The sequence below is a fragment of the Tamandua tetradactyla genome, chromosome 13 (genome assembly GCF_023851605.1).
Source record: "Tamandua tetradactyla isolate mTamTet1 chromosome 13, mTamTet1.pri, whole genome shotgun sequence".
NCBI lineage: Eukaryota > Metazoa > Chordata > Mammalia > Pilosa > Myrmecophagidae > Tamandua > Tamandua tetradactyla.
Genome location: NC_135339.1, coordinates 51,522,416 through 51,550,176, shown reverse-complemented (window position 1 = coordinate 51,550,176; position 27,761 = coordinate 51,522,416). Strand labels below are relative to the sequence as shown.

Sequence of the window (27,761 nt, the reverse complement as noted above, 5' to 3'; positions counted from 1 at the left end):
TTCTGCCATTGGGAGAACCCTAGAGAGGAATGAGACAGATCTCATCCTGGTCTGCTCTGGGGAAGCTTTTTCCTGTCCCCATGTCACATCAGCCTGTAATAATGGAATCCTCTCTCACCCACACAGCTCTCCTTTCCCTTACATGGAAACTAATATCCCCAACCCCAATCAGACAGGGGCCAGTTTGTCTGAACTCCTTTTATTTCAGTCTGTTCCCATTTTTTCAATTGTGTGAGGAAGCAAACCAGTTCTGTTTTTCAGTATGAACCTCGTCAACTCCCCAGTGTCTCCCTCTGATAAACCACCGGCCTCTCAGGTCCGAGGTCACATTGTCAACTCAGACCCACATGGTACAGTGATCAGCACAAATGGACCCCCTCCCCAGATAGCACCCCAAAGTGGTGCAGAAATACAGAGACGAATGGGCAACTGGGAGAAGCCCCCTGGTATGTCAAAGGCGGGGGAGGTGGATGTGTGGGTGGTGGGAAGCTAGGGGCTCAGGGAAGTGACCACTGGGTCTCAAGCCACAGACATACTTTCTAAATTCTAACTTCCTAATTCAATATTACAGAAAACTAAACAGTGAGGGTGTGGTGGAGGTTTGTGGGGCGGGGGCAGTGGCAGATGACCAAATTTCTATTGTTAACCAGGGGCCTCCAGAGATGAGCCATTTCTCACTGACCTCAGTTTCCTCATCAATAACAGGATAGGATTGGCTCAGGGCTTCTTAAACCAGGATGCCTAAGGCACATTCACAGTCTTTGTGTACCTCAAAGCCCTGAAATATATGTCTTCCTGGGGAGTCAAGTTTATTCAAGGTTTTTGGGAACTCCGCCTTTTTATGTGAAAACAGTTTTATATCATTCTGAATGCAAAATTCACATGCATTTTAAGTACAGTAACTAATTGATAATATTTAATGAACAATTACTGCATGCCAAATCTTGTACTAAACTCTTTATGTGAGCCTCACAACAATCCAATGAGGTGATTATTATTATTATTCTCATTTTATAAATATTAAATAATCCATCCAACCTCACACTAAGTAATGATAAATTAAAAAAAAAAAAACAAATAATGGGCTCATTGCAAGTTGCTTTGGGATCTATTCTCAGATCTGTGGGCATCCCTTGGTGAAAGGCGTCGTTTGGTGAAGTCTGAAGAATATAGGCAAAAACCCAACTCTGACACTCCTAAATCAATTTTAGTTAAATCGGTGGATTAAAGGCTTCTCATTCCAGGTGCCTGGATGAAGGAGACCAGGAAGGCCCCGCAGGAGCTTCCGGAGTACACTTGGTGGCACTTTCTGGACCCTCGGGTGATACCAAGCGCGAAGGCCTCCCCCCCTGAGGCCGCCGCCGGGTATTTCCTATCCGCGTCGCCGGTACTTCCTCGTTCCTGCGCGACCCGGACGCTACGCCCAGCCCTGTGCTCCTCGGGCCGGGAGGGGATAAAGGGGAGATGTCGCAACCTCCTCCCTCCCTCTTTCCCCGCCTTGGCGCTCAGTCGCCTCCTGGATGACCGTGCTCACAGACGGCTGCCAGGCGCCGGGCGCCGGGCATGTCCCCTGATTGCGCACAGGCGGCGGGCACCCGGCCCCCGCGCAGTTTGGACGGGGTCAACCGAACTCGCTTCCCCTTCTTCTCCGACATCAAGGGCGACCAGTGGCTGCTGCTGAGCGCCGTGGAGACCGCGGTGCTGGCGCTCATCTTTGCAGTGTCGCTGCTGGGCAACGTGTGCGCCCTGGTGCTCGTGGCGCGCCGACGGCGTCGCAGTACCGCCGCCTGCCTGGTGCTCAACCTCTTCTGCGCGGACTTGCTCTTCACCAGCGCCATCCCGCCGGTGCTGGCGGTGCGCTGGACTGAGGCCTGGCTGCTGGGTCCTGTCGCCTGCCACCTGCTCTTCTACGTGATGAGCCTGAGCGGCAGCGTCACCATCCTCACGCTGGCCGCCGTCAGCCTGGAGCGCATGGTGTGCATAGTGCGCCTGCAGAGCGGCGCGCGGGGCCCCGGGTGGCGGGCGCGGGCAGTGCTGCTGGCGGTCATCTGGGGCTACTCTGCGCTCTCGGCTCTGCCGCTCTGCATCTTCTTCCAAGTCGTCCCGCAGCGGCCCCCTGGCGCAGACCAGGTGAGCGCGGGCTGAGAGCACCCGGAGGGTGCCCTGGGCGGGCTGGGGGGCGGAGATCCGGTGGAAACCGGGAGATGGGATTATGATGGTGGTAGCAATAACAGTAATTAGGCCATTTGTTTTTGCGCTCAGTGGTCCTGCTAGGGACTGTGCCCTGCGCTGTGAAGTTTTATCTTTTAAATCTCACCACAGCCCTGCGTCGTAGGCCCAGTAATCGCCCACCAAAACGCTAAGTGGAGTCCCCAAATTCCGGTAAAATGCAAACACTCTTTATTGTGAGGTTAATGAAATAATCGGAGCGTGAGCAGCCAGCCAGCTGAGCGTTCGGGATCCACTGACTAAACACCACATGCAGAAATTCTGCTTTATTCCCGAGGGCTACTAGTACTATTATCGCACCCATATTGGCAGATGAGTAAGCTAAGGCACACAGAAGAAGAACTCGTCCGAGGTCTCTCACCGTTAGTGCGAGGAGGAGCTGGAATCGTGCCCAGCAGTTCCCGCCATCGTCTGGGTCAGGGTCCAGCTTTGACAGCCCGTGGGGTAGATGCCGAGTAGAAAAGGCCCTGGAGACCCAGGAATCTCAGAGCCAATGCTGTCTCGAGGGGGCCTGTGATCTCCGCGTGTCTCAGTTTTTCCAGCGTAAGACATAAGGATTAGACTAGACCGTGGATTCTTGCCCTAAAGGCTTTGGATAGGTGGCTTGAGGGTACTTCAAGCGCCCCCAAATGCTCCGCGGGTCACAGTGTGGCGTGAGGCTGAGCCTATGAGCTTTATCTGGGGCAGCAGCCCCACGCTTGTAATTAGGATCATAGAGGGATGCAGCATTAAAAAAAAAAAAGTTCTGCGGACTGTGCGGAACCCGAGCCGCACAACCGCTTTAAGACGCAAGTCGCTCGCGTGGCGACCCTGCTCCGCGGCGGTGGCGTTAGCGCGCGGAGTTGCAGCCCGACGCCCGGCCAGGCCGCCGAAGCGGGGCGGGGCGGGGGTCAGCGGCCTGCGGGGCTGCCTGTGCTGTGGCGTGCGAGCTCGCCTCGCCGGGAGCTGTAGGAAAGGGATAGCTGTGCGCACGAGGAGGAAGCACGAGTCCGCGCTCGGGATTCGTACCCCCAGGGTCTGCTCGGGACTAGGTTCCAGGCCTCCTCCCTTTCGCTACAGAAGTCTCAGGTTTTCTGGTCCTAGGCAGGAGCTCTCGCTCCCGCCCTGCGTGGGAGTGTGGGGAGCCCGGAGCAAACTGGGCGCAGACAGAGGCCCCCAGGAGCGAGCAGCCCATGCGGCGGCCTGGAGGGATGGCTGGAGACGTCACCTGGGTTGAAACTTCCAGTCATGGAGACGGACGGACGCAGAACCGTCAGGGACCGGTCCAGAGCGTGGACTCAGAGATGGGCCTCTCACACAAGCTTTTTGGGGGGAGGGGGCACTGGAGTCTTCAACCTGTAGAAGCAGCATTTTATGGTAACGTAAGTCAAAACTAAATGTTGCTTTCCTAATAGTTGATTTCTTGTGTGGAATTTTTTTTAACGGCCGTAAGTGAAGTGCAGGCAGGCATCCTATCAAGTCTGTGGCACTTGAGCAAAGAACATGTAAGCCTGTGGCCATGTCCTATCAGGTGGGGGCCAGGATAGCACCCATTGGCTGAGCTGGCTGACTGAGACTTACCAGGACAGACCAAGGGCTCTGCTTAGTGAGCAGGCCTTGTCCCAGCCTAGAGGCACCAGAGAATCCAAGAACCCCTCTTGTTTTAATGAAAAAACACCTCCCTGGTTTTAAGAGCCTTTGGAGAAGGGATATGGGCAAAGCCACTGGGAGAGAACGGAGCTGTAGGACATTCCACTAGAATCCGGCCAGGCAAGTTGGCCACAGGAGACTTAGTCCTGGAATTAGGAGAAGCGAGGTGGGAGAACTTGTAACAAACAATGGGGCTGTCCTTTCTGGCCATCCATCCTCCTTGTCTTCTCTCCTCCCACCCCCTGCTCCTGCCAAACAGAAAAACCTGCAGTTCCTCAAGGGTGGTACCTGAACATGCAGGAACTCCCCACTTCTCTACTTGAAGGCTCAGAGATCGAAGACATAGGTGAAAAAAATGAGAGAAAAAAGGGGGGGGGGGGAGTGTAGCAATTTTTAACTTTTAAAAGGAACAGAGAAGGGTCTGGTCTAGACTGAACTGAGGCTCACATTTAAAATTAGCAAAGGCTTGTTTTCTCAATCCTTGCAGTCCCAGCTTTCTGGCTGTAGATGCTTCCTGCCTACCCACCCCCACCCCCCCAATTTGGACACTGAATATGAAGATTTTGTCCAGTGGGCATATCCCTACCCAAACCTTGTGCTGAGAAAACTAACATCACCACTACCCCACTTCACACACTCTCCTTCCCCCTCCTTACCCCCCAAGGAGCACAAGCCAGGGAGACAGTGTTTTAGAACTTTCTGCTTACCCAAGACCACTAAAATCAAACACAATTACTTTCGCTCATTTGGAATGTGAGTGCCCACTCTTTCAAACTTCCCCCAAGAGAGGATGACATGATTTGTGAGATGCTTTGTTATTCGGAGTGTAAGCTTTGGAGTCACACGTTCTGAATTTAAATCCCATCTCTGCCATTTAGGAAGCGACAGCGGGCAAGTTGCCCCACCTTTTCATGACTCAGTTTACTCATTTGCAAAATGGGAATGATAATAGTAGCATTGTCACGAGGACTAATGTGCAGTAAGTGGGCCAAGAGCTGGCATACACACAGTTAAGTGCTCAGGAATTGCTAGCTATTCTTAGTTTCCTTATCTTTGGTTAAAAACATTTTAAACATTCTTCAAACAGTATAATTCCTCATATAGCTGTAAAATAATAGACTGTCATTTTTAAGAGGATGGACACATCCTAGCAACATTGACATCATAGCCAAGCCAACTCAGCCTGCTGCACTGGGATTCCTGTCTGTGTATGCCGTGGCCTTGGCAGGGCAGTGACCTCCACGGGCAGGTGGGGACGGAAGGTGTGCCCATTTGTTCTGCAAACATCTGCTGAGCACCTCCACAGGCCAGTCCCGGGCTGGGAACAATCGCCTGGCAAAGCACAGTCCTTCTCTGCAGGGAGGAACCTTTGCAGACCAGGTGCATTTATGGAGCACTCAGAGGGTCTCAGCAACTCCATGAGTAGTTATTCTCCTGTTGATTTTCTAGAGAAGGAAATGCCTGAAGTCACACAGCAGGCCAAGGATGGGGCTGGGTTCTGACCTGGTTGCCATCTCCCATGAGTTCACATTTCCTTAGAAGCGCCTGGTCCCACTGCCTCCCCCACTCTGATTTAACAACCACCCAGTAATGTTATAGTGTTTCTATTGCATTGTGGATTGTCTGAGGAGACAAACACAGTTCACCTTTTGAAATGTAAGAAAGTGATTCCTTCTCTTACTTTAGATATTCTTTTCTCTTGAGAAGCTGATAGGGGAGGAGCTATCTGACTAGGATTCTATGGTCTTTAAAATGATCTTGAAGCTTTCCATTTTGTGTGAAGAGGTGAGCCAGGGAGAATGATTTACAAAGGGGATTCCAGGGGTGTCCCAGGAAGACGGTGAGAGAAGCTGACAGTAAAACAGCTATGTGTGAATAATTCTGCCACTGTGAGGCAGGGGCAGCGTTTGAGAAGTACTTGCAGATGGACACCCAGGCACAAGGGGCCCTTCTCTGAAAATCATTTGGCAATTTTTTGCTGAGCACGTGATGTATGGCATGCATAGTTCTAAGTGCAGGGATGCTGCCTTAAACAAGACAGGCTTAGTTCTGGTCCTAAGTAACTGGAGGATCCAGACGAAACCAGGTGATTACTGCAGGGAATAAGAAAAGATGGGGAAGGGGCTGTTCATCCTGGAAGGCTACTGCAAGCGGTGATAACTTCCAGGCAGGGAAGTGTGGGCTGGGGGAGACTTTAGAGGCAAAGGATATAGTCCACACAGAGGCCAGGAGAGCAATGCACTGCTGTTCTGAGCACTGAAAGGGGTTCTTGGCAGGCTTGTGTAGGGTGGTAGGTGGGGAGGGGCCGTGGTGGCAAGAGATGGTGCAGGAAGGGTTGGCAGAGACTAGACAGAGAAGGGCCAGGTAAGTCCTTGTTTTCTGGCTGCTAAATCAAATATCATGCAATAGTTTGGCTTAAACAATGGGAATTTCTTGGCTCATAGTTTTGAAGCTAGGGGAAGTCCCAAATCAAGGTGTCATAAGGCTGCTTTCTCTCATAAGACTGTGCTGTGTTGGGGCTGGCTGCTGCCACTCCTCATCGCAGAAGCTCAGTCATTGGTGATGCTATGCCCAGGTTTGGTTAGCTCTGAAGGTGGAACTGCTTGGGGGTGGCAGTGTAGGAAGTTTCACATGTCCACGAGGCATCCTGCAGAGATGCCGTGTGGTGAGCCTGGAATTTTGGAGAAGGCTGAGCTGAAAAGAACATCATCTGCCAAAAGAAGCTGTGGAAATGGATGAGATTGCCAGGGAGAGGTGGAGATGGGGACGCTGCAGAACACAGTTGGGGGTGGGGAGGTGTAAAAGGCAAACTTGACTCTTCATCCCACATGGCTCCCCCATCTTTATCCCTTCCGGTCCTGACACCTGAGCACTGGACTCCCTGTTCCCCAGGCGGAGCCCCACTGCCCTCCTTCCAGGAGCAGCTGAAACGACCCCTGCTGCCTGCAACTCTCCTGGGTGATTCAGGCTCGCTGCCCTGTCTTGAGGTTTCCTTGTACTTGTCTTCCTCGCTTGTACTGCCTCCTTGCAGGGACAGGGCCTTGGTTATCATGACCCTAGTCTCACCGTGGCTCAGCCTCTTTCTTCAGTGAATGGGGAATGGAGCAAACAAATGAAAGAATACAGTTGTTGACTCTATCAGCCCCACTTTGGGAGCTCAGTAACAAGGCAGACCTAGTCTTTTTTGGTTTTCAAATGTCCTTTTTTAAAACCAGGGAACATTTCAAACATGCACAAAAAGTACAGAGTGTACTATAATACACACTCATGTCCCCACCTTCCAGATTTGATGGCACTCCTTCTCCAATTCCCAGCCTGGGGGAAAATACGTGGACTCACAATGACTTATGTCAAACGGATGTTCCCCCAGAAACAAAGTTATAACATCCAGTTAGATCCCTGGCTTGGGCAAAGTGCTTTTTTATTTTTTTTAAATGAGAGTAATACTGCATTTTATCAACTATACCATATAAAGCTTTCTAAAGAGCATATAAATCAGTCATTCAGGCCACCCAGGCTGGTCTTACTGCCTCTTAGTTCAGATTTAAAGGTGCTGTTCAGATTTCTTATCTTACTTCCTTATCACAGTTCCTGCATGGAATGAGTGCCACAAATCAAAAGGTGAAAGAGCATCTGCTTTAAGTCATGTAATTTGGGAGGCTTTCTCAGAGGGGCTCATTGCCTTTGTTGAAAAATAGCAGTTAGGTTTATTAAACTATCAGGGCAATCTGTGTTTCATGTTTGATTATCATTTCTTTTAAAAATTAACTTTTACTGCTTTTTTTTTTCTTCTTATGAAAGTAGTATAAGTATATCATGGAAGATTTAGGAAAATCCAGTTAAGCCAAAAGAGGAAAAGTAACTTAGAGTCCCACCTGGAAACAGATACTGCTAACTTTCTGCAGTGGATTCTTCCAGTTTTCTCTCTCCCTCGGAGTAGACAGTTACACATGGGTCATATATACTCATTCTCATGTATACATTATCCTCAACAAAGCTGGGATCATAAAGGCAGATTGTTTAGATGCCTGCTCTTTTGCCCCTAATGTAGAGAGAACGCCCTGCCCTATCATTGCGCATTCTTCTAGAAAATCTTATTAAGCAGCTGACTGAGTCTGGAGAGATTTTGGCAGCCATTCTGGAGAAATGGAGTTGGGTCCTCTTGGGGGGTTTGAGAAATGATTCTGGGCTCATCTGTTTTTCTGCCCTCCCTCTCACAAGTATAATACTTCTTATTACAAGTATAGGAATTATAATTCACACCCAGGGCTGGAATCCATTTCTTTCATTGCTCCTTTAGCACCTCTGCCAGTATGTGCTGTCCACCAACATGCCAGATGGAGGTGTGAGTAGAAAGCAAGGGCTGTATGGATTATCTAAGCAGCAGTGGCAACCTCACTGCCATTATGCAGAGGATCCTTTCTGTGCTTCTTTCCAATCACCAAAATGTAGAAAGATTTAATAAACTCTCCTATCAGGTGTGGATGGATGGGGCTGATGGGACAAGTTTTTTGAATGCCCAGACCATTTGTATGCCATCTAAGAAAAATAGGAAGAAGCAGCAACATTTTCATCCCCCTTTCCAAGGTACAAGTTTAATAAAAGCACTGTTCCCTTTGGGCCTTGTCTTAGAAAGAGTTTCCTAGGTAGGTCCCTGGATGTCCCTTTATAACCACTTAGATCTTTGGGGAAAATATTGTATAATTAAAAAGGACTACACTGGACTTCCAGGAAGATGGCCCAGTTGGATAGGCAGAGTTCACCCCTCCATCATGGAATAATTATAAAAAAGACAGAAAATGGTGAAAAAGATGGAAAAATTTGAATCTCAGAGAAATAATGGGCAACAGGATGTGCACAAATGTAAGAATCATTGGCATTCCAGAAGGAGAAGAGAAAAGATCTAGGAAGATTATTTGAGAAACTAAATGGGGAAAACTTCTCAAGGACATAATTATGCAAATCAAAGAAGCACAATGAGCTCCAAATAGAATAGATACAAATAGATCCACTCCAAGACAGATACTAATCTGACTGTCACATGTTGAAGAGAAGGAGAAAGTCCTCAAAGCAGCAAGAGAAAAGTGATTCACCATATACAATGGAGGCCACTTAAGACTAAGTTCTGACTACTCGATGGGGACCATGGAGGTGAGAAGGCAGTGGTATGACATATTTAAGATTCTGAAAGAGAAAAATTGCCAGCCAAGAATTCTTTATCCAGCAAAGTTGTCCTTTGAAAGTGAGGGAGACAACTCTGCAAGGCAAATCATAACCCTCCCCCTATGTGGGACATGACATATAGGGGTGAAAATCTCCCTGAGGAAGTAGAGGCTGACTTCTGAGGATAAGTCTGGCTCTGGCACTGTGGTATCAACAACATTTTCTGGAAAAAAGGGGGAAAAGAAGTGGCCAAGGGAGATGAGATAGAGTCAAGAGACTATTCTGGAGGCTACTTTTATGCAAGCTTCGGTGAGATAGTGCTGATTGCCTTGGTTTGCTAAACCCCAACCAACATCACTCCTGTTGACTCTTAAGAACACCTAGAGCTGGAACTGAGACTCTATAAAGGTTTCATGCACTAAGTTTGCTTTCCTGGAACCTATATTTCCCAGAGGGTCCCTAGGTCAAATAAATCCTGAAACCCAGAGGGACCAGCCTTTCCAAGATTATCAACTGATTATATCCCTCTGTCCTTTCATGTTGACACCCCTTCTCAACCTGAAAAAGTCAGAACGGTCACTGCCCAAAGATCCCTGTAGATTGGGAGAGGGCTCACAGGAGAAGGAGGAGTTATAACAGAAAAAATAGGATTTAAAAAGTGGGTATGGCTGCCGAAGTACTACGTTAATATTCCGTCTAGCTTACAGTGTTTTGGAACCACTAGAAGGAACAATCTAAGATGGTGGAACGGTAGCACATGACAGACTCCGGGATATGTTCTGTAACAACTTGTTGAAGTGTGCTTTGAAAATTATTGTTTTTTGTTTCTTTGCTTTGTATATATGTTATATTTTACAATTAAAAACATTTCATAAGGTGAGGGAGAGTTTAAAATTTTCATAGACAAACAAATGCTGAGAGAATTTGTTAACAAGAGCCCTTCCCGGCAAGAGGTACTAAAGGGAGTTCTGTTAGCTGAAAAAAAAGACAGGAGAGAGAGGTCTAGAGAAGTGCACAGAATTGAAGAACGTTAATAAGGGTAAAACAAATGATAAAAAGAGAGAGGGTGGGCCACGGTGGCTCAGCAGGCAAGAATACTTGCCTGCCATGCCAGAGAACCCGGGTTCGATTCCTGGTGCCTGCCCATGTTTAAAAAAAAAAGAGAGAGAGAGAGAGGGAAAAAAATAAGATCTTTGATTAAAAAAAAAAACAAGATAAGATGGTAGATTCAAAACTGCCTTTACAGTAATAACTTTGAATGTTAAAGGACTAAATTCCCCCAATTAAAAGATACAGATTGGCAAAACTGATTTAAAAATGTAGTCCATCTATATGCTGCTTACAAGAGATTCATCTTAGACTCAAGGATACAAAAAGAATGAAAGTGAAAGGTTGGAAATAAATATTCCTTGCAAGCTGTAACCAAAAGAAAGCAGTAGTAGCAATACTAATATCAGACAAAATAGACTTTGAATGCAAAGATGTCATAAGAGACAAGAAAGGACACCACACAGTAATAAATCATAAATATTTATGCATGTGAGAAATCATAAATATTTATGCACACAATCAAGATGCTCCAGAATACATGAGGCAAACATTGCCAAAACTGAAGGAAGCAATAAATGCTTCTACAATAATATTGGAGACTTCAGTACACCACTCTCTTCAATAGATAGAAGAATCAGGCAGAGGTTCAATAAGGAAATAGAGAACCTAAACAATGTGATAAATGAATTAGAGCTAACAGACATATATAGGACATAATACCCCCAAACACCAGGATATACATTCTTTTCTAGTGCTCATGGAACATTCTCCAGTATAGGTCGTATGATGGGGCACAAAGCAGGTTTTAATAAATTTTAAAAGATTGAAGTTATTCAAAGCACTTTCTATGACGACAATGGGACAAAACTGTAAATCATTGACCACCAAAGAACCAGAACTTTTACAAATATATGGAGGTTAAATAACTCTTAAACAATCAGTGGGCCAAGGAAGAAATTGCAAGAGAAATCAATAAGTATCTGGAGATGAATGAAAATGAGAATACAGCATATCAAAATGTATGGGATGCAGCAAAAGCAATGCTGAGAGGGAAATTTATTGCACTAAATGCCTATATTAAAAAAGAAGAAAGCAAAAATTGAGGACTTAACTACTCACCTGGAAGAACTAGAGAAAGAATAGCAAACTAACCATAAAGCAAGTAGAAGAAAAGAAATAACAAAGATTAAGCAGAAATAAATGATTTGGAGAACCAAAATCAATAAAACCAAAAGTTGGTTCTTTGAGAAAATCAATAAAATTGATGGACCCTTACCTAAGCTGACAAAGAAGAAAAGAGATAGGATGAAAATAAATAAAATCAGAAATGCGGGGGGTGAGGGGGATTACCATGGACCCTGAGGAAAAAAATCGCATAAGAGGATGCTATGAACACTTGTACATCAACAAACTAGAAAACTTAGATGAAATGTACAGCTTCTTAGAAACACACAACAACCTACACTAACTCAAGAAGAAATAGAAGTCCTCAACAAACCAATCACAAGTAAATAGATTCAATCAATTATCAAAAACCTTGCTACAAAGAAAAGCCCAGGGTCAGATGGCTTCACAGGGGGATTTTACCAAACATTCCAAAAAAACCTAATATCATTCCTGCTCAAACTCTTCCAAAAAAGTGAAGAAGGAACACTACCTAACTCATTTTATGAAGCTAACATCACTCTAATATCAAAACTGGATAAAGATACTACAGAAAGAAAGGCTACAGGCCAATCTCTCTAAAATGAGTAGTTGCAAACATTCTCAACAAAATGCTTGCAAATAGAACCCTGCAGCACATTAAAGGAATTATCCACCATGACCAGCTGGGGTTTATTCCAGGCATGCAAAGGTGGTTCAACACAAGAAAATCATTCAATGTAATACAACACAGTAACAGATCAAAAGGGAAAAATCCCATGACCATCTCGATTGATGCTGGAAAAGCATTCAACAAAATTCAGCATCCTTTTCTGATCAAAACACTTCAAAAGGTAGGAATCAAAGGAAACTTCCTCAATATTATAAAGAGCATACATGAAAACCCACAGCCATCATCACACTCAGTGGTGAGAGACTGAAAGTTTTCCCCCTGAAATTGGGAATGAAACAAGATGCCCCTGTAGCCACTATTATTCAACATTGTACTGGAAGTTCTAGCTAGATCAGTTAGGCGAGAAAAAGAAATAAAAGGTATCCAAATTGGAAAGGAAGAAGTAAAACTCTTTTTATTTGCAGATGACATGATCCTATATTTGGAAAATCCCAAGAAATCTATGACAAAGCTACTTGGGCTAATAAACAAATTCAACAAAGTGGTGGGATAAAAGATAGTGTGCAAAAATCAGTTACGTTGGGTGGGCAATGGTGGTGCAGCAGGCAGAGTTCTTGCCTGCCATGCCAGAGACCCAGGTTCGATTCCCTGTGCCTGCCCATGTGGGAAAAAAAATAGTTATGCTTCTATACACCAGTAATGGCCTAACGGAGGAGGCAATTATGAAAAAAATTCCATTGAAAATAGCAACTAAAGGGATCAAGTATCTAGGAATAAACTTAACCAAGGATGTAAAGGACTTGTACACAGAAAACTACAAAACATTGCTAAAAGATATTAAAGAAGACCTAATTAGGGGGAGTGGCAATTCATTTTTCATGGATAGGAAGGCTAAATGTCATTAAGATGTCAATTTTAAAACCCAAATTTATCTACAGAGTCAATGCAATACTAATCAAATTTCCAACAACCTACTTTGCAGACGTGGAAAAGCTAGTTATCAAATTTATTTGGAAGGGAAAGAGGCCTGGAATAAACAAAAACATCCTTTAAAAGATGAAGAAAGTGGAAAGACTTATACATCCTGACTTGAAAGTTTATTATAAAGCAACAGTGGTCAAAACAGCATGGTACTGGCACAAAGACAGACATATTGATCAATGGAATTGGATCAAGAGTTTGGAAATAAACCTCCAGATTTATGTTCAATTGATTTTTTTTTTTATGTAGAGGAATGAAAGAGGACCCCTTCCTCACATCTTATACAAAAATTAACTCAAAGTGGATTAAAACCTAAATATAAGAGCCAGTAACATAAAACTCATAGAAGAAACTATAGGGAAATATCTTCAAGACCCAATAACAAGGGGTATCCTCTTAAATCTTACACCCAGAGCATAAGCAATAACTAGAAAAACTAGATAAATGGGAATTCCTCAAGGCTGAACACTTTTGTGCTTCAAAAGATTTTATCAGAAAGGTGAAGAGGCATCCAACTCAACGGGAGAAAATATTAGGAAACCACATATCTGATAAAGTTTATATATATATATGTAAAGAAATATAAAGAACATATATAGATATAGAAAACCTACAACTCAACAACAAAGGGACAAACAACCCAATTATAAAATGGGATATTTTTCCAAAGAGAAAATACAAATGGCTAAAAAACACATGAAAAGATGTGTGTTTTCATTAGCTATTAGGGAAATACAAATCAAAACCACAATGAAATATCATCTCACACCTATAAGAATGGACTGCTATTAAACAATCAGAAGTTTTTTCTGTTTTCTTTTTATTTCTTTTTCTGAATTGATACAGATATGCTAAGCAATGATCACATGATGATGTGATGATATTGTAAATTACTGATTATATATGTAGAATGGAATGATCATATGGTAAGAATGTTTAAAAAAATTTTAATTAATAAAAAATATATTTTAGATACAGAACTCAAAAAAAAAAAACCAATCAGGAAACCACAGATGTTGGAGAAGATGTGGAGAAAATGGAACACGTATTCACTGCTAGTGGGAATGTAAAATGGTACAGCTCCAGTGGAATATAGTTTAGTGGTTCCACAGAAAACTAAATATCGAGTTGTCCTATGACCCAGCAATTCTGTTAGTAGGTATAGATCCAGGAGATCTGAAAGCAGTGACACGAACATATGTTTGCACATCGAATTTGGTATTCACAATTGCCAAAAGATAGAAGCAATTCAAGTGTCCATCAACGGATGAGTGGATAAGCAAAAGGTGGTATACACATACCATGGGATATTATACAGTAGTAAGAAGGAATGAGGTCCTGAAGTATGTGACAACATGGATGGAACTTGAAGACATAATGCTGAGTGAAATAAGCCAGAAACAAAAGAATAGATAGTGCATAATTTTATTAATATGAAACAGCTAGAAATATAAACTTCAACTCTTAAATGTAGAATATAGGGGATCTAGAGATACGCAGAAGCTAGAGAGGGGATGCGGTTACCTAATTTGTTACAGACTTGTTAGTGAGGTTGATCTTAAATGTTTGGGAATGGATAGAAGTGATGATAGTTTGTTATTGGGATTGGAAGTTATAGTGCCTATTGAACATGATTGAAAGGGGTTGTCTAAAGTCATGTGTCACACTGATTAACATTACAAATATAAAGAAGTTCTTACATGAACAACTTCAAATGTAAAGTTACTTAACACAGTGATATATGGAAAAAATTACCTATTGCATGCTGTATTTAACAGCAATACCTTACCAGTGCCACAACAAAACTAGGGGTAAATAATTGGAGGGGTGATAAGGGATATGAGGTGTCTTGGTTTTTCTTATGTGTGGGTATGTATGTCTGTTATTTTTCTCTTTGGAGCAATGAAAATTGTCCAAAATTGAGAGTGAGTATCCGTGTACAACTAAGCGAGGATACTGTGGGACGTTAATTGTATGCTTTGGATAGAATACATGGCATGTGAATATAGCCATATAGAAACTGCAGATGCTAAATAAATAGGTAAATAAGTAAGTAAACAGTAAGATAGAAGTGCTGGAGAAGATGTGGACAGCAAGATATACATATTCAGTGTTGGTATGGAACTAGAATGGTGGCCCTCTGGAGGTAAGTAGCAGAGGCTAAATATAGGGTTGCCATAGGAATGGGCATTCCTGTTACTAAGAATCTACTCAGAAACACTGAAAGCAGGGGCATGAATAGACATTTGCACACTGATATTTATGACACCATTATTCATGATAGTCAATGAATGGAGGTGACTGAAGGGTCCATTGACTGATGTATACAAATGATGGAATATTGTGCTTCTACAGAAAGGAATAACGTCGTGAGGCATGCAATGAGGTGAATGAAACTTGAGAACATTATGTTGAGCAAAATAAGCCAGAAATGAAAGGACAAATATTGTATGATCTCCTTTAGAAAACTAGTGCCTAGAGTGTAAACTCTTACAGCAGTCACCTGTATTCCTGAGTTTTAATTTCTAAATTCTGAGACTCTGTACTCCTTCTGTATAACTTGGTAGTTCCCTGGATTTATGGATACCTATCGGATACTTAAAACACAGAGTTAGAGTTCTGCAGCTCTGAAAGTTAGCTTTTCTCCATACAGCAAATTTAAAGAAGATGAAAAAAGAGATCAGACTTCAATTGGAGATAATGAATGAGGCTGATCTGGTTGGGACTAAGGTAAACCAGAATACAGGGTAAAGGATGATATTGTCTGCATTTTAAAACTTCAACTTCTGTGTGAGGCCAGAGGAACAGATGTTTATTTTACCCAAAATTTAAATTATCGGTAGCTACACTATCTAATTTAACTTGTCTGGCCAGTTTATTTAAATCTAAATACATGGAGCCTAGAATAGGAAATGAGATATGGTGATTCTATGTAGCTTATTAGAATGCCATGATACTTTCTATAGTATTTTGGGCAGATAATAAAAAAGTATTTGCAAAATCCCTTGAGGGACTGGAGAAAAAATATGGCGCTATTAAACTTCCCCACCTGGGAAATTCCTGTTATTTTCTCAAGCACTGGGGACTCCCAATTTAATAAATCAAGCCCTTGATCTTGAAGCTGGTCCTTATGAAACTTATTTCTGTAATGGTGAAGCTAAGCCTACTTATAAACACCCCTAAGAGTCACCCACAGAGCGCCTCCTTTGTTGCTCAGATGTGACCTCTCTCTCTAAGCTAAACTTTGCAAATAAACTCATTACTGTCCTGGCTACGTGGACATGATTTTTAGGGATGAGCCTGCCTCTGGCATTGTGGAATTGAGAATGCTTTCTTGACCAAAAGGGGCAAAAGAAATGAAACATAGTTTCAGTGGCTAAGAGATTTCAAATAGAATTGAGAGGTCTTTCTGGACCTCATGCAAGCTTCAGCCCAGAGTTTGCAAATTGCCACAGTATGCCAAGCCTCAAATAACAATATTCCTGAAAACCCTAAAGAATGCTCTATCTAAGACTCTATAAAAGTTTTTCTTAGTAAGTTTATTCTTTCAGAAATTTAAGGTCTCCAAGCTGTTCTTATGCCGGCTATGCCCTGAAACCCAGAGGTACCAGTTTCTCCAAGAATATCAACCAGTATCATTCCTCTAACCCATAATATAGACTCCCCTTTTCAGCATTAAGAAGTTAGAATGGTCAATGCCCAGATATCCTTGAAGACTGAGAGAATGATCAAATGAGGGAGGCATTATAACTGAGAATTTAGGATTTAACAAATGATTATGACTACTCCAGTCATTCTATATGTATTTCTTTCTAGTTTCTAGTGTATTAGAATAGCCAGAAGGAAATATCTGAACTTGTGGAAACTTAACCCGTACTATACTTTAAAATTTGCTCTATAATTATTTGTTAAACTGTACTTTAAAATTTGTCACTGTTCTGTATATATGTTTTCTTTCCCTATTAAAAAATGTTAAAAAAAAGGACTACACCTGTAATGCTTTAGGTTATTGTTTCAGTAAGATATTTCCAAGCCTTAGTTTCCTCCTCTGTAGAATGGGGAAAATAATAATATGAGCTACAATAAGATTTTTGTGATGATTAGATGAGCTAATATATGTAAAATTCTTCCTACTATACCATAAGAATTCATGAATAGTAGATGTTACTATTTTCTATTAATAATGAATAGAAAAACAAGTGACCATTTGACTGTACTTTGAGTTTGACAGCCCAATTATGATACATGTTGGAAGATGTTAAAAATTCTTCATCTTTGCCAAGCATAGCGTTCAATAAATATTGGTCAAATGAATACATGAATGGTGCTGTGGACGACGATAATGCACCAAAAGTAAATAACATGGTTTTTTTTACACAGAGTATGCTTTTAAAAATCTGGTCTAAATGTCCAGAAGGGTTTAGGACAATTAAAAAAAATTTTTTTTGTTCCTATTGTCAAGCAGGTACTGGAAATTTGTGTCTGGGTATACATACATACCCATATTCATATATATGTGTATATACCTGTATGTATGTTTATGTATGTATACATCTCTCTTTATTGAAAAAAGTTGTTGCAGTGTCTTTTAGTAAATATCCAGTAATGAAACAAGATGTTGGGTGGTTTGTAGTGAGTATAAAATATTTGAATTCAGCACAACAAAATGGGATTGGCAAGGTCACAAACCTCCACGCTCTTGGGCCACTTGCAAGTGGCTGTACACCTGGAACTAAGGGAGAATGGTGGTTGCATCTTTGCCTCGAGGCTCTAGCATCCTCTTCTGGAAGGAAGGCACACGTGGCCGGGGTTCTGAATCTTGGCACCAGCAGTGTCTTACTATAAGAAGGTCCTTCAAAGGAAGACTTAATGCATGAAAATAGAACCTATGGCCTTTCACACACATGGTGAAATTGCACTGAAATCTTCTTCTGGTTCTGTGCTTGTGTATAGGACAGTCACTTCCGATCTATGTAAACTTTCAGGGGTCAGTTTAATTCCCCCTGAAACTGACAACTTGGAAGAAAAAACCCAAAGGCTTTGAGTCCTGAGTCACGGACTCAGGGTCATGAGTGGGAACTGACTCTTGCTCTTACCGATGGTAACCGTGAGAATTTGAGGCTCAGTTGCCTCCCCTGAGGAATGGGAATAATAAGTACTGCCCTTTCTGCATCTCCAGGGTTTATTCTCAGAGCCAGAGGCACATGAGCTGACAGTGGGGCTGTGACAGGCAGTGGAGGGATTCTGGAATTTACTGTCCATACCCAGTCATCTAACTGTGACACAACAGTGCTGCAACCTTTAGGACTGACCTAAAGGTCAAATAAGAAACTGACCTTTAACAGACGTTCTCTTCTTTTTTGTAACCAGGAGGTTCCGATTTGCACACTGATTTGGCCCAGCGTTGCAGGAGAAATCTCTTGGGATGTGTCTTTTGCTACTTTGAACTTCTTGGTCCCGGGATTGGTGATTGTGATTAGTTACTCCAAAATTTTACAGGTACGTATGCTGCAAGCACTGCAGCCAAACTTCACTCACGCTCAGTGTTTTTCAGGTAGAACCTTAGAAATTCAGGGTTGGAAGTTACCTTAGGATTTACTACTGTTCAATACCGATTCATTGCCCAGATGCCCCCTCTGCAATACTGAGTAATGTGAGTCTGGAATTTTTTTTTTAAAGTTATATCATTGTGATTATCATTTTTTTTTCTGGCCACGAAAGTAATTCAGACTCATTATGGGAAAATAAAATAAGAGCAGACATACAGAAATGTGTAATCTAGAAACTGAAAATCTACTCTGCCCCCATTGTTAACAATTCAAGGCATGTCTTTCTTATAAACCTACATATATATACATGCATGGAGGTTCCAATAAAGAAGAGAACGTCAGTTAAAGGTCAGTTTCTTATTTGACCTTTAGGTCAGTCCTAAAGGTTGCAGCACTGTTGTGTCACACTGAAATTGTATGAACCATCTGAAATTGTAGGTTAAAACAGTCAAATGCCAGTTATTTTACATAGTTCAGCCCAATTTTTTTTCAGATGAGACTATACTCTCTGCTCTGTAACTTCCTTTTTTTCACTTAACACAATATCTTAACAAATTTCCACATCAGTTCCTCTATCTCATTATTTTTAATGGCTGTGCAATCTTCCATCACACAGATGTGATATAATTTGTTTTATGGACTTTGGGGTTGTGTCCATTGTCTTTGCAATACAAACAACACTGCAATAATAGATAATGTACACTTTTAAAAACCTTTTATTGAAGCATAACATACATACAGAAAAGCGCACCACCCAGCATACATGTGCAGTTTGCAAACTGAACACACTTGTGAAAGCAGCTTCCAGATCAAGAAATGGAACATTACAGCAGCCCAACTTGCTATCATCTAGCTGCTATGCCACACCTGTGAGGAATGTACATTTCAGATGTATACTGGATCAAGAAATGATCTTTACTTGCGAAGTGAATTTGTACAGAGACATAAAAAAGATGTGCTAGAATCTGTCTCCCACCTTTTGGGGTAGCCTGTTTATGCATAAGATGTTGGTCCAGGCAAACAGCATGAAAGATGACTAGAAAGATGACTAGTGACCCTAAACTGACACCAGCTTGGGGCTTCTTTGGGTGTAGGAGGCAGATTCGGGCCTGGAGGTGAGGTCTGTCAAGTGCTTGCCAACAGTTTTGTCCTATGTAAATGCTATGTAAGTGTCAGATATCAAGTTAAAAGAAAAGAAGTGAGGGAGAAAGGAAAAGAAATGTAGAATGCATATTTTTAAAATTTACCTAACAAATATTTATGTAGTACTTACAATGTGCCAGGAATTAACTCACTTAACCCTAAAAGGGATCACAGATGAGGAAACCAAGGCACAAAGAGGTGAAGAAACTTGCCCACGGTCACAGAATTCATGAGTGGCAGTGTCAGGATCTAAACCCATGCAATCTGGCCTCACAGTCTTAACAACTTAATTCCTTGGGCATTTGTTAAGGGTCTGCTCTGTGCAAAATGATGGTGGCGGGGATAGGTGGGTGGGTCAGGAAGGAGCTTTGAATCAGAGTGGAGATGGGGGCGGGGCCGGTGACAGAGAGAGATAAAAGAGCCGATATTCAGTGCAGTAAAACGATGGGGCACAAGGTGAAATGATGCTGAGGTTTTGTGTGTCAACACCTTACAAACTGTTAAGTGCCACACAAAAATAAGGAATGAATAAGGGCTACAAGAGAGAGGCTGCAAAGGGCCATGAAAGACAGACATGGACATTTGAAAGGATTATATTAATAGCCTAACTTTGAATCTTGAATCATCCGTATACTTGCTGGGTGGCTTTGGGCAAGTTACTTAACCTCTTAACCTCTCTGAACCTCAGTTCCCTCATCTGAAAAATGGCAATCACAACTCCAATAGCATAAGGATGTTGTGAAGCAAATAAAAGATACTACTGGTGTAACATACAGTGCCTGCCCATTGCAAAGGATAAAAAAAGTATACCAGTTATTATTCGTTAGACAATGCTGTTCTTTCACCTCTTCTCTCAGAGCATGCTGGGAGAAGGTTCTGGTGTGATTTTTGAAAGATTTGGAGCATAGCTAGAACAAGAACTGACTCTGGAGCAGGATGGGGGTGGACAGCATTTGGGGTCTTCCTCTGGTGGCCCCACTCCTGCGTCCCTTTGAGGCCAAGAGGGCGCCAGTCTACCCCTTTCCACTGGAGCTTCACACTTAGCCTCCTGCTGAGAGAGGACATTCTCAGAAAGACCCCCAGGGCTCTCTTGGAGGAGTTCTAGGAGACCCCAAGTGACCTGATGAGTTGGGAGAGATGTCCTATCAGCAGTTCAACACACTTTGCGTATAAACTCATGGCCCACCTTCAGTTCTCCCCGACACAGACCCAGCTTGGCTCCTGGACATAACAGAACCTGAACCAGTGCTCTGAGTAATGGGTGAAAAATATAATTTAGATCCCCTTATCACTGGCCATATTCCACAGGCAAGGACTGGAAGCAGCTGGTCTTCCAAAGTGCTGTTGAGGCTTCACCTGGGCTCTGCCTTTACAGTCACCCTTTAGGAGTTGCTTTTCTAGCTCAGGGCAATGGCCTTCTTCCCCCTTCTGCCCTCTGTGCTTCCTCTTTCCTCCTGATTCAGACATGCCATACATCTGAATAGCTTTTTCCAGTCAACACTTTCCCAGGGAAATAGGCTCCCAGCCACTCCCAGGGCCTTCCGTCAGGCTGTCAGTGATGGGTGTTTGGGGCTTGGTCTGCATGATCACCCAGCAACTGTTGTCATGGAGAGAGGAGGTGCTGCTCCCCTTTGTAACGCCTTGTCTGTTTGCTGTTCCCTTTCCCCACCCTCCATATACACATGATAACGGAAATGCAGTGTGGACAGGAATTCTCCCCCACCCCATCTTGCTCACTGCAGTATATTCATCACCTCTAAGAATGCTTAGTGTACAGCAGATGCTCAGTAAATATTTGCTGAATGGATGAGGGAGTCCCTGGCTTGAAGTTGGAACACCCCCAGCCTATCTCAGAGCTTTCCTGAGAAACAAGATCCATTTGAGCTGAACGTGAAGGTGTTGGGCAGCGAGGGAGCTGCCCTTGCTCCATGCCTGGCCCTCATTCCCCAGTTTTGGGACCTGCTTGCCAGCGATGGAAGGGGAGGTTGGCCCTGTGGAAAGATGGAGTTCTCTTGTCTCGGCAGTTTGAACTGGGAGGTCGCTCATTGTCCATGGAAGCCCCCCAAAGAGACGTGCCCCCCAGAGTCTGCCCCCCCCCTTCCCCCCAGGGAGTAATCTGGGCCCGTTCTGTGTTAGCGGGGGCATCTTCCACCTGCACCCACTGGTCAGCAGCCAGGGTCCTCATTGGCTGCACAGCTGTAGGGAACAATGGAGGCACAGCACGGATGTGAGGTGGGGAGAAGTTTCCCTCACAGCCTTCAAAAGCTCACCTGGGTGCAAAGGCAGTGAATCCCAAAAAGTCTTAAAAGAGACTTTTCAAAGGACACAGAGTTGGGGAGGCACCCCTAATGAAGCTCGTTGCCCTAGCTCAGTAATTCTCATATTTTAGGGAGCAAGAATCGCCTGGGGAGCTATTAAAAGTGCAGATTTCTGGGCCCTGCTCAGACCCACAGAATCGGAATACCTGAAGGTGGGGTCCAATCCTTTGCATTTTAAGGAGCGCCACGTGGGCAGGGATCAGGTTCCGAGAAGCACAGAGGCCTCCCCCCCACCCCCCACCCCGGGCAGGTGGCGTGCTCGGTGGCGAAGGGCCGGGAGCAATCACAGCCCCTCTCAGAGCTTCCATTTCTCATGCTAAAAATGAGGATAACAACGGAACCTGCCTCACACACTTGTTTTGAGGAAAAATGCTAACTAGTCATGTCATCCAGCATCACAGAGCAAGGGAGGGGCCAGCATTCGCTTCCACAGGCCCCCCAGTTCCCCTTTCCGCCCCGCAAGCTGTGGGAATTGTGGAGAGAAGGAAAAGGCAGCATCTGTCAGTGCTAAAAAAGAGCCAATCACTTATGCTCGCGGCAGTGAGTCAGCGCGTTTCGCCTGCGTGTTGGCTTCAGTCTCCTCAGACAGCGGGTACAGGGATGTCCCATCCATGGCCCCAGCCCCCAAGAAGCCTGCAGGCCTGTGAGTTCAGGGGCGACTAGGATGCAGCGGCATCTCCCACATAGCCTGTGTGTCCAGTGCCCTGTGAGTTCCAGAAACAAAGGGCTGCAGAAAGCCCCGGAGGGAGACGAGCCAGGCAGGCTTGTGGGAAGGAGGTCGTGGAATTAGAGCGGGGGTTAAAGCCAGGGCAGGGATTCCTAGTGAGGTGTAGCGGCTCGGGAGGAAGGAGCTTTAGATGGAGGACATGGGCTGGAGTCAGGCTGTCAGGTCTGAAGCCCAGCTCCAGGCGTCTCAGCTGGAGAATGGGTAAGTCCCTTAGCCCTGAGCCTCAGTTTCCTCATCCCTGGATTTTTGGGAGAATTGAGAGATAACCCAGATGTGGACAGTGCCAGGCCCAGAATAAAAAAGAGCTCAGTGGATGTGGGTGTCTTTTAACATCATTGATTCAACACATACTTGTGAGACACCATGCCACGGGCATCAGATCCAGCAGCCTCCTTCTTGGCAGGGCAGCAGGCGGGCGGAGGCCACCTGCTCAGAGGCGGAGCCATTGCCGTGCAGCCCCTGGCCCCGCCCCTTGGCCCGCCCACCCCCTCCCGGATCTGTGGGCCGCGGCTGGCCTCTCGGTGTACCAGCTTTCACCTGAGCACAAATCTAACCTTGACTCTGCACAGCGACTCCCAGACAGGGACGGCCAACGCGCCCTCCAGCGCAGGAGCCTGAGGCCGCGGGTTATGGCCCCTGGGCAATCCCGCCCCGCAGCCCGTGCAGGACAACAGTCCGACCTCCCCTTGGGAGCCTGGAACTTAACCCAGGAGACGATTTATCTTAGCTCAGCTGGGCTTAGTTTCTATGGATGGGCAATTCAATAATACATTGACTATGTATTATTAGTGGCGTGACCTTCAACAAGTCACTTAACTTTCCTGAGACTCAATTTCATCATCTATGAGGTGAAAAGAATAGTGCAAACCCAAAGAGTAGGCTTGAAGATTAAATGTGAAAAATTTTAAAAGAAATGCATAGCATAGTGCTGCCACAGAGGGAGCCTCGGGAAAGCTCAGCCTTCTTGGTGAGTGTTGTATGTGGGGGTTGGTGGGGGATAGGAGTGTCTGTTCCCAAAGTATGTGTTCCCTGGGGCCTCTGTCACCGAGAGGTAGACCTAAACTGAACCTGAACTAGACCTGAACAGATGCAAGCAAGCAGTAGCATTCAATCAGAAAACAAGTAGAAAGCAGTCCTTTAATTAGATACTGAAACATATTCTAAGGCGAATATTTTAAGCTAACCTCATCTTGTAGTTGCATGTGCCCAGATTGTTAATGATGCCTATTAACTTCTAATTATCTCCGCTCTTGGGATTCTGAAATCTTCAGGGAATGGGCCCAGGAAGGCAAGCCCAGAGCCAACAAACAGGCTGTAAGTACCCACCCTTGGACAGACACAGACTATGGAAATAGGACTTAACAAGGATCACTAATATGGTTAACGTGTTCTGAATTGGCTCTTTTCTCTGGGGGCAGAGGTGACCAGCTGGAACGAACCATGTCGGGGTAATTAGAAACAGGCCGTGTCACATCAAAGGCTGGGGCAGAGCCCTGTGTGTACCCCAGGGCTGTCTGGGCTGAGCACTGAAGTGAAAACTTCCTACACCTGTTTTCAAAGTAGCTTGGCTAACCCTCCTCCAAAGGGACTGTTTACTCACTTGTAGAACGAAGTGTGGGCCTCACGCCTGTAGCATCAGCAACACAGGGGCTTGCTGGAAATGCAGAATCTCAGGCCCCAGCCCAGAGTCAGCATCTACATTTCAAAAAGACCCCTGGGTTCCTCCCATGCACACTGAAATCTGAGAAGTGCTGCTCAAATGGTGTTTGAGGCCCCAACACTATCAACAATGGATGATATCATCTAGCACTAGGGTTCTGGGGTGTTAGGAAGCATGTTTAGGTGCCAGACACCCTCTGTTTATGCGGGACAGTGGGGTGAGAGGCCTAGCAGGACTTTATTTTTAATCTGGTCAGCCTGCTTCAGTTGGTGGGCCATCTCCGTGTCCAAGCTAATATTTAGCTTCTTCAGTTCATGCTGGAAAATATGCTCTAACTGAACCAGAAAGCAAGGACTCCAGGGTCTCACTGAAAGAAACGTCCTTAAGCCCCTTTTAGCCTGTTTAACCAGAGTTGCCTTTGCTGCCTGCAATATCTCTGCTGCAATGCTGGTCCTGCTCATTAGTAAGAAAAATTAGAGGTCCCCATAGTGGAACTGTGGGGAATTCATTCTGCTGATAAGCTCCCTGAGGTGTATAGAGATATGCATGCAGATGTGACTTAAGCCAATTATCACCTCTTTCCTGCATAGAAATTTGAAATGATTTTAATTTTTCAACAAATGTCACCTGCAGTGCTCTGAGCAGCTCTTCTTTCTCCCTGGAATGGGGTTGCCTTTAATGACACCTAAGTCTGATTCTAGAACTTTTCAGTCACTTTTTGGGTATGGTTTGCTGAATTTTAAAACTTCAGTCTCATAGTCCATTCAAAGATTTCCCCACAGTGCAGAATGGCTCTGAGGTGCCAGGGCTGGGTGTGGGGTGGGGAGGAGGAGTGAGCTGCTGTTTGTCCTGCTGCTGGTGCCCACACATGGAGCAGGAACTGTGTGACGGCCCTTGTGAGGTGGTGGTTCCTTTCTATTGGCCATTGCAGTGGATCTCGATGGCACTGGGGGGTGCCATCAGACCCTGCAGATGAGGGGACCCTTCCCAAGCAGTGCTGACCCCAGGCATCTGGGGGACGCTTCCCAGACCTGGCTGCCCTAATGACTGAGCAGCCCCCAATCTTATCTCCCACCCATGGCCCCCAGCTCAGAGGTCTGTAGGCAGGATCCTGAGAAAGAAAAGGAACCCAGAGTGGAGTCACCATTGCCCCTTTCCTCCTGGCCTGACCACCCCATTATGCATCCCCTACTGCCCTCTACCCCATTCAAGAACCTGTAGGACAGGTGGTGGGAAAATGTATATGGACTGTTACTTCAACTAGTACCTCCCAAACACAGAAAATTTCAAGATGCTGAGTATGTCAAAGGCTCATTAATAGAGGCTTGGATAAATGATGGTACAGCCCATTATGGAATATATCCAGCCACTGAAAAGATTGAGGTGCCTCCTCTCTATTGACATGGAATGAGCACCAAGATAGACCATTAAGTAAAAAAGGAACAAGGTTCAGAGTAGGGCTCATGATGTGATCCCATTTGTCTATAAAGCAAAAGGGCAGACACCTGCGAACAACAGCCAGGGCTGTGTGTGGAGGCAGAGCATCTCCAGAAGGACCAGCTGGAAACCCTTTACTTTGTTCACATGGAGGGAGTGGAAATACAGGGTGCTGGAGGTCAGAGGCCTCGTATGCTTCCTTGTATCACCTTCAATATCATATTGTTTGCATTTGTATCTTGAGCAAATTCTTTTTTGCAATTTACTACTTAACTTAAAAATATATAAAGAACAGGGCAGTTGTACTTCTGTCCGTGTGCCCTTTTGCAGATCACCCGACTCACGTGGTCACTTGCTAGGGCTTTTCACCTTGCCTTGCTCAAGAGGCCAGCCAGGCACCCGGTTTCTCCAGCATTCCCAGAGCTCCAGCAGGGGCCAGGTATAGGAGAAAGGCGTTCCCTCCACACCAAGTTCAAAAGCCACATAGCCAGGGCGACCGGGATGGCTGGGCCCCCTGTTCCTCCAAAGGGAAAGCCCACTGGCATCCTGTTGTGAACAGCGGCTCCGGCTCTGTTTTGCTTTCCATAGATCACGAAGGCGTCCAGGAGGAGGCTCACGGTGAGCCTGGCCTACTCAGAGAGCCACCAGATCCGCGTGTCCCAGCAGGACTTCCGCCTCTTCCGCACGCTCTTCCTGCTCATGGTGTCCTTCTTCATCATGTGGAGCCCCATCATCATCACCATCCTTCTCATCCTCATCCAGAACTTTCAGCAGGACCTGGTCATCTGGCCGTCCTTCTTCTTTTGGGTGGTGGCCTTCACCTTTGCCAACTCAGCCCTAAACCCCATTTTCTACAACATGTCGCTGTTTAAGAATGAATGGAAGAAAATTTTTCGCTGCTTCTTGTTCCTGGAGAACAGAGTCATTTTTACAGACACATCTGTAAGAAGAAATGATTTGTCTGTTATTTCCAACTAATTCGTTGTTCTTTGTAGATGGAATTTCTCAGTGTAGGGCCAGCCACAACACGTTTTTAAAAGGGGTTAATTTCTAGGACTGTCCAAGTGTACCCTGCTGTAAGAAAATTTAACCTCTGCAAATACACATTTACGGCCACAAGCAAATTAAGGGATGATTTTCAGTATAAATGGTTTTATCCTTTAGAAGAGGATTTGCCATGGGTTTCTTTTAAATATGAACTTCTCCAGTGTGTTTGTAATATAATTAATTTAATAAATTTGTATTTATACCGTCAGTAATCTTCTCTCCCTCGTATAAAACCACACCCTCCTGCTTTCTGATATGAAGCTTGGAACTGATCCAGGCCCCCCATTTCTTCTTTGAAGGGCCACAGCCACTCTAGGCTCCCACACTGGATTTGTAAAGCCTCAGGATCATTCATTCATGTGAAGAACACTTGAGAAATTTACAAGGAAAAATGAGGTGTTTTTTTTTTTTTCATTAAAAAAAATGCCATGTACCCCTTAAGGGAAAGAGGTGTCATGAAATCAGAGAGAAGGCAGGATGACTCCAATACTTTGGAGAGTAAAAGCAGGAGTGAATCCCTTTAGTGAGTCACCCATCAGATGTCTATTAAGCACCTGTTTTTGGTGCCGGGAATACAGCAGTGAATGAATGAATAACCACAACCCTGTTCTCTTATGGGATTCATCTGCTAGTGAGGAGGGAGAAACACTAGACATAAATGGATAAATAATAAAGCCCCATAGTGTGAGGAATTAGCAGCATGATGAAAACAGGATATGGTGCTATGGTGGTGACAGCAATTTAGATGGGGGTGAGAGGGGCATCTAGGAAGACCTTTCTGAGGAGTGATCTTCGGGCTGAAAGAGCTAACCACATGCATCTGGGGGAAGGGGCTTTGCTGGCAGAGTGACAGTGGTGCAAAGAGGTTGGTTGGCATGTCCGTGGGACAGAGAGAAGAGTGTGTGGCCACAGCAAAGCAAACTCCTGACTGAGCCTTCTCTGCGTGAGGAACTGTCTATGAAGGTGGCACAGAAAGGAGCCTAGCTGGAGCCCAGCACATGAGTCCAGAGAAGTTACAGGGTGGATGGTGCAGGGTCTGGAAGGCCCTTCT

At 44.7% G+C, this 27,761-nt stretch overlaps 1 protein-coding gene across 1 annotated transcript; it reads left to right on the top strand.

Annotated features, from left to right (window-relative positions):
* The first annotated feature begins 1,499 nt into the window (after positions 1-1,499).
* On the top strand, positions 1,500-26,912 carry FFAR4 (free fatty acid receptor 4). Its single transcript, XM_077125408.1, has 3 exons — positions 1,500-2,130; positions 18,200-18,328; positions 26,252-26,912. The coding sequence occupies exons 1-3, from the start codon at positions 1,564-1,566 to the stop codon at positions 26,639-26,641; spliced, it is 1,086 nt and encodes a 361-aa protein (XP_076981523.1). The 5' UTR covers positions 1,500-1,563; the 3' UTR covers positions 26,642-26,912.
* Positions 26,913-27,761: the final 849 nt, after the last annotated feature.

Coding starts and splice junctions, on each gene's coding strand:
- FFAR4 (XM_077125408.1), top strand. CDS start 1,564: ATGTCCCCTGATTGCGCACAGGCGGCGGGCACCCGGCCCCCGCGCAGT. Junction 2,131..18,199: donor GGCCCCCTGGCGCAGACCAG/GTGAGCGCGGGC, acceptor TTTTGTAACCAG/GAGGTTCCGATTTGCACACT. Junction 18,329..26,251: donor GTTACTCCAAAATTTTACAG/GTACGTATGCTG, acceptor TGCTTTCCATAG/ATCACGAAGGCGTCCAGGAG.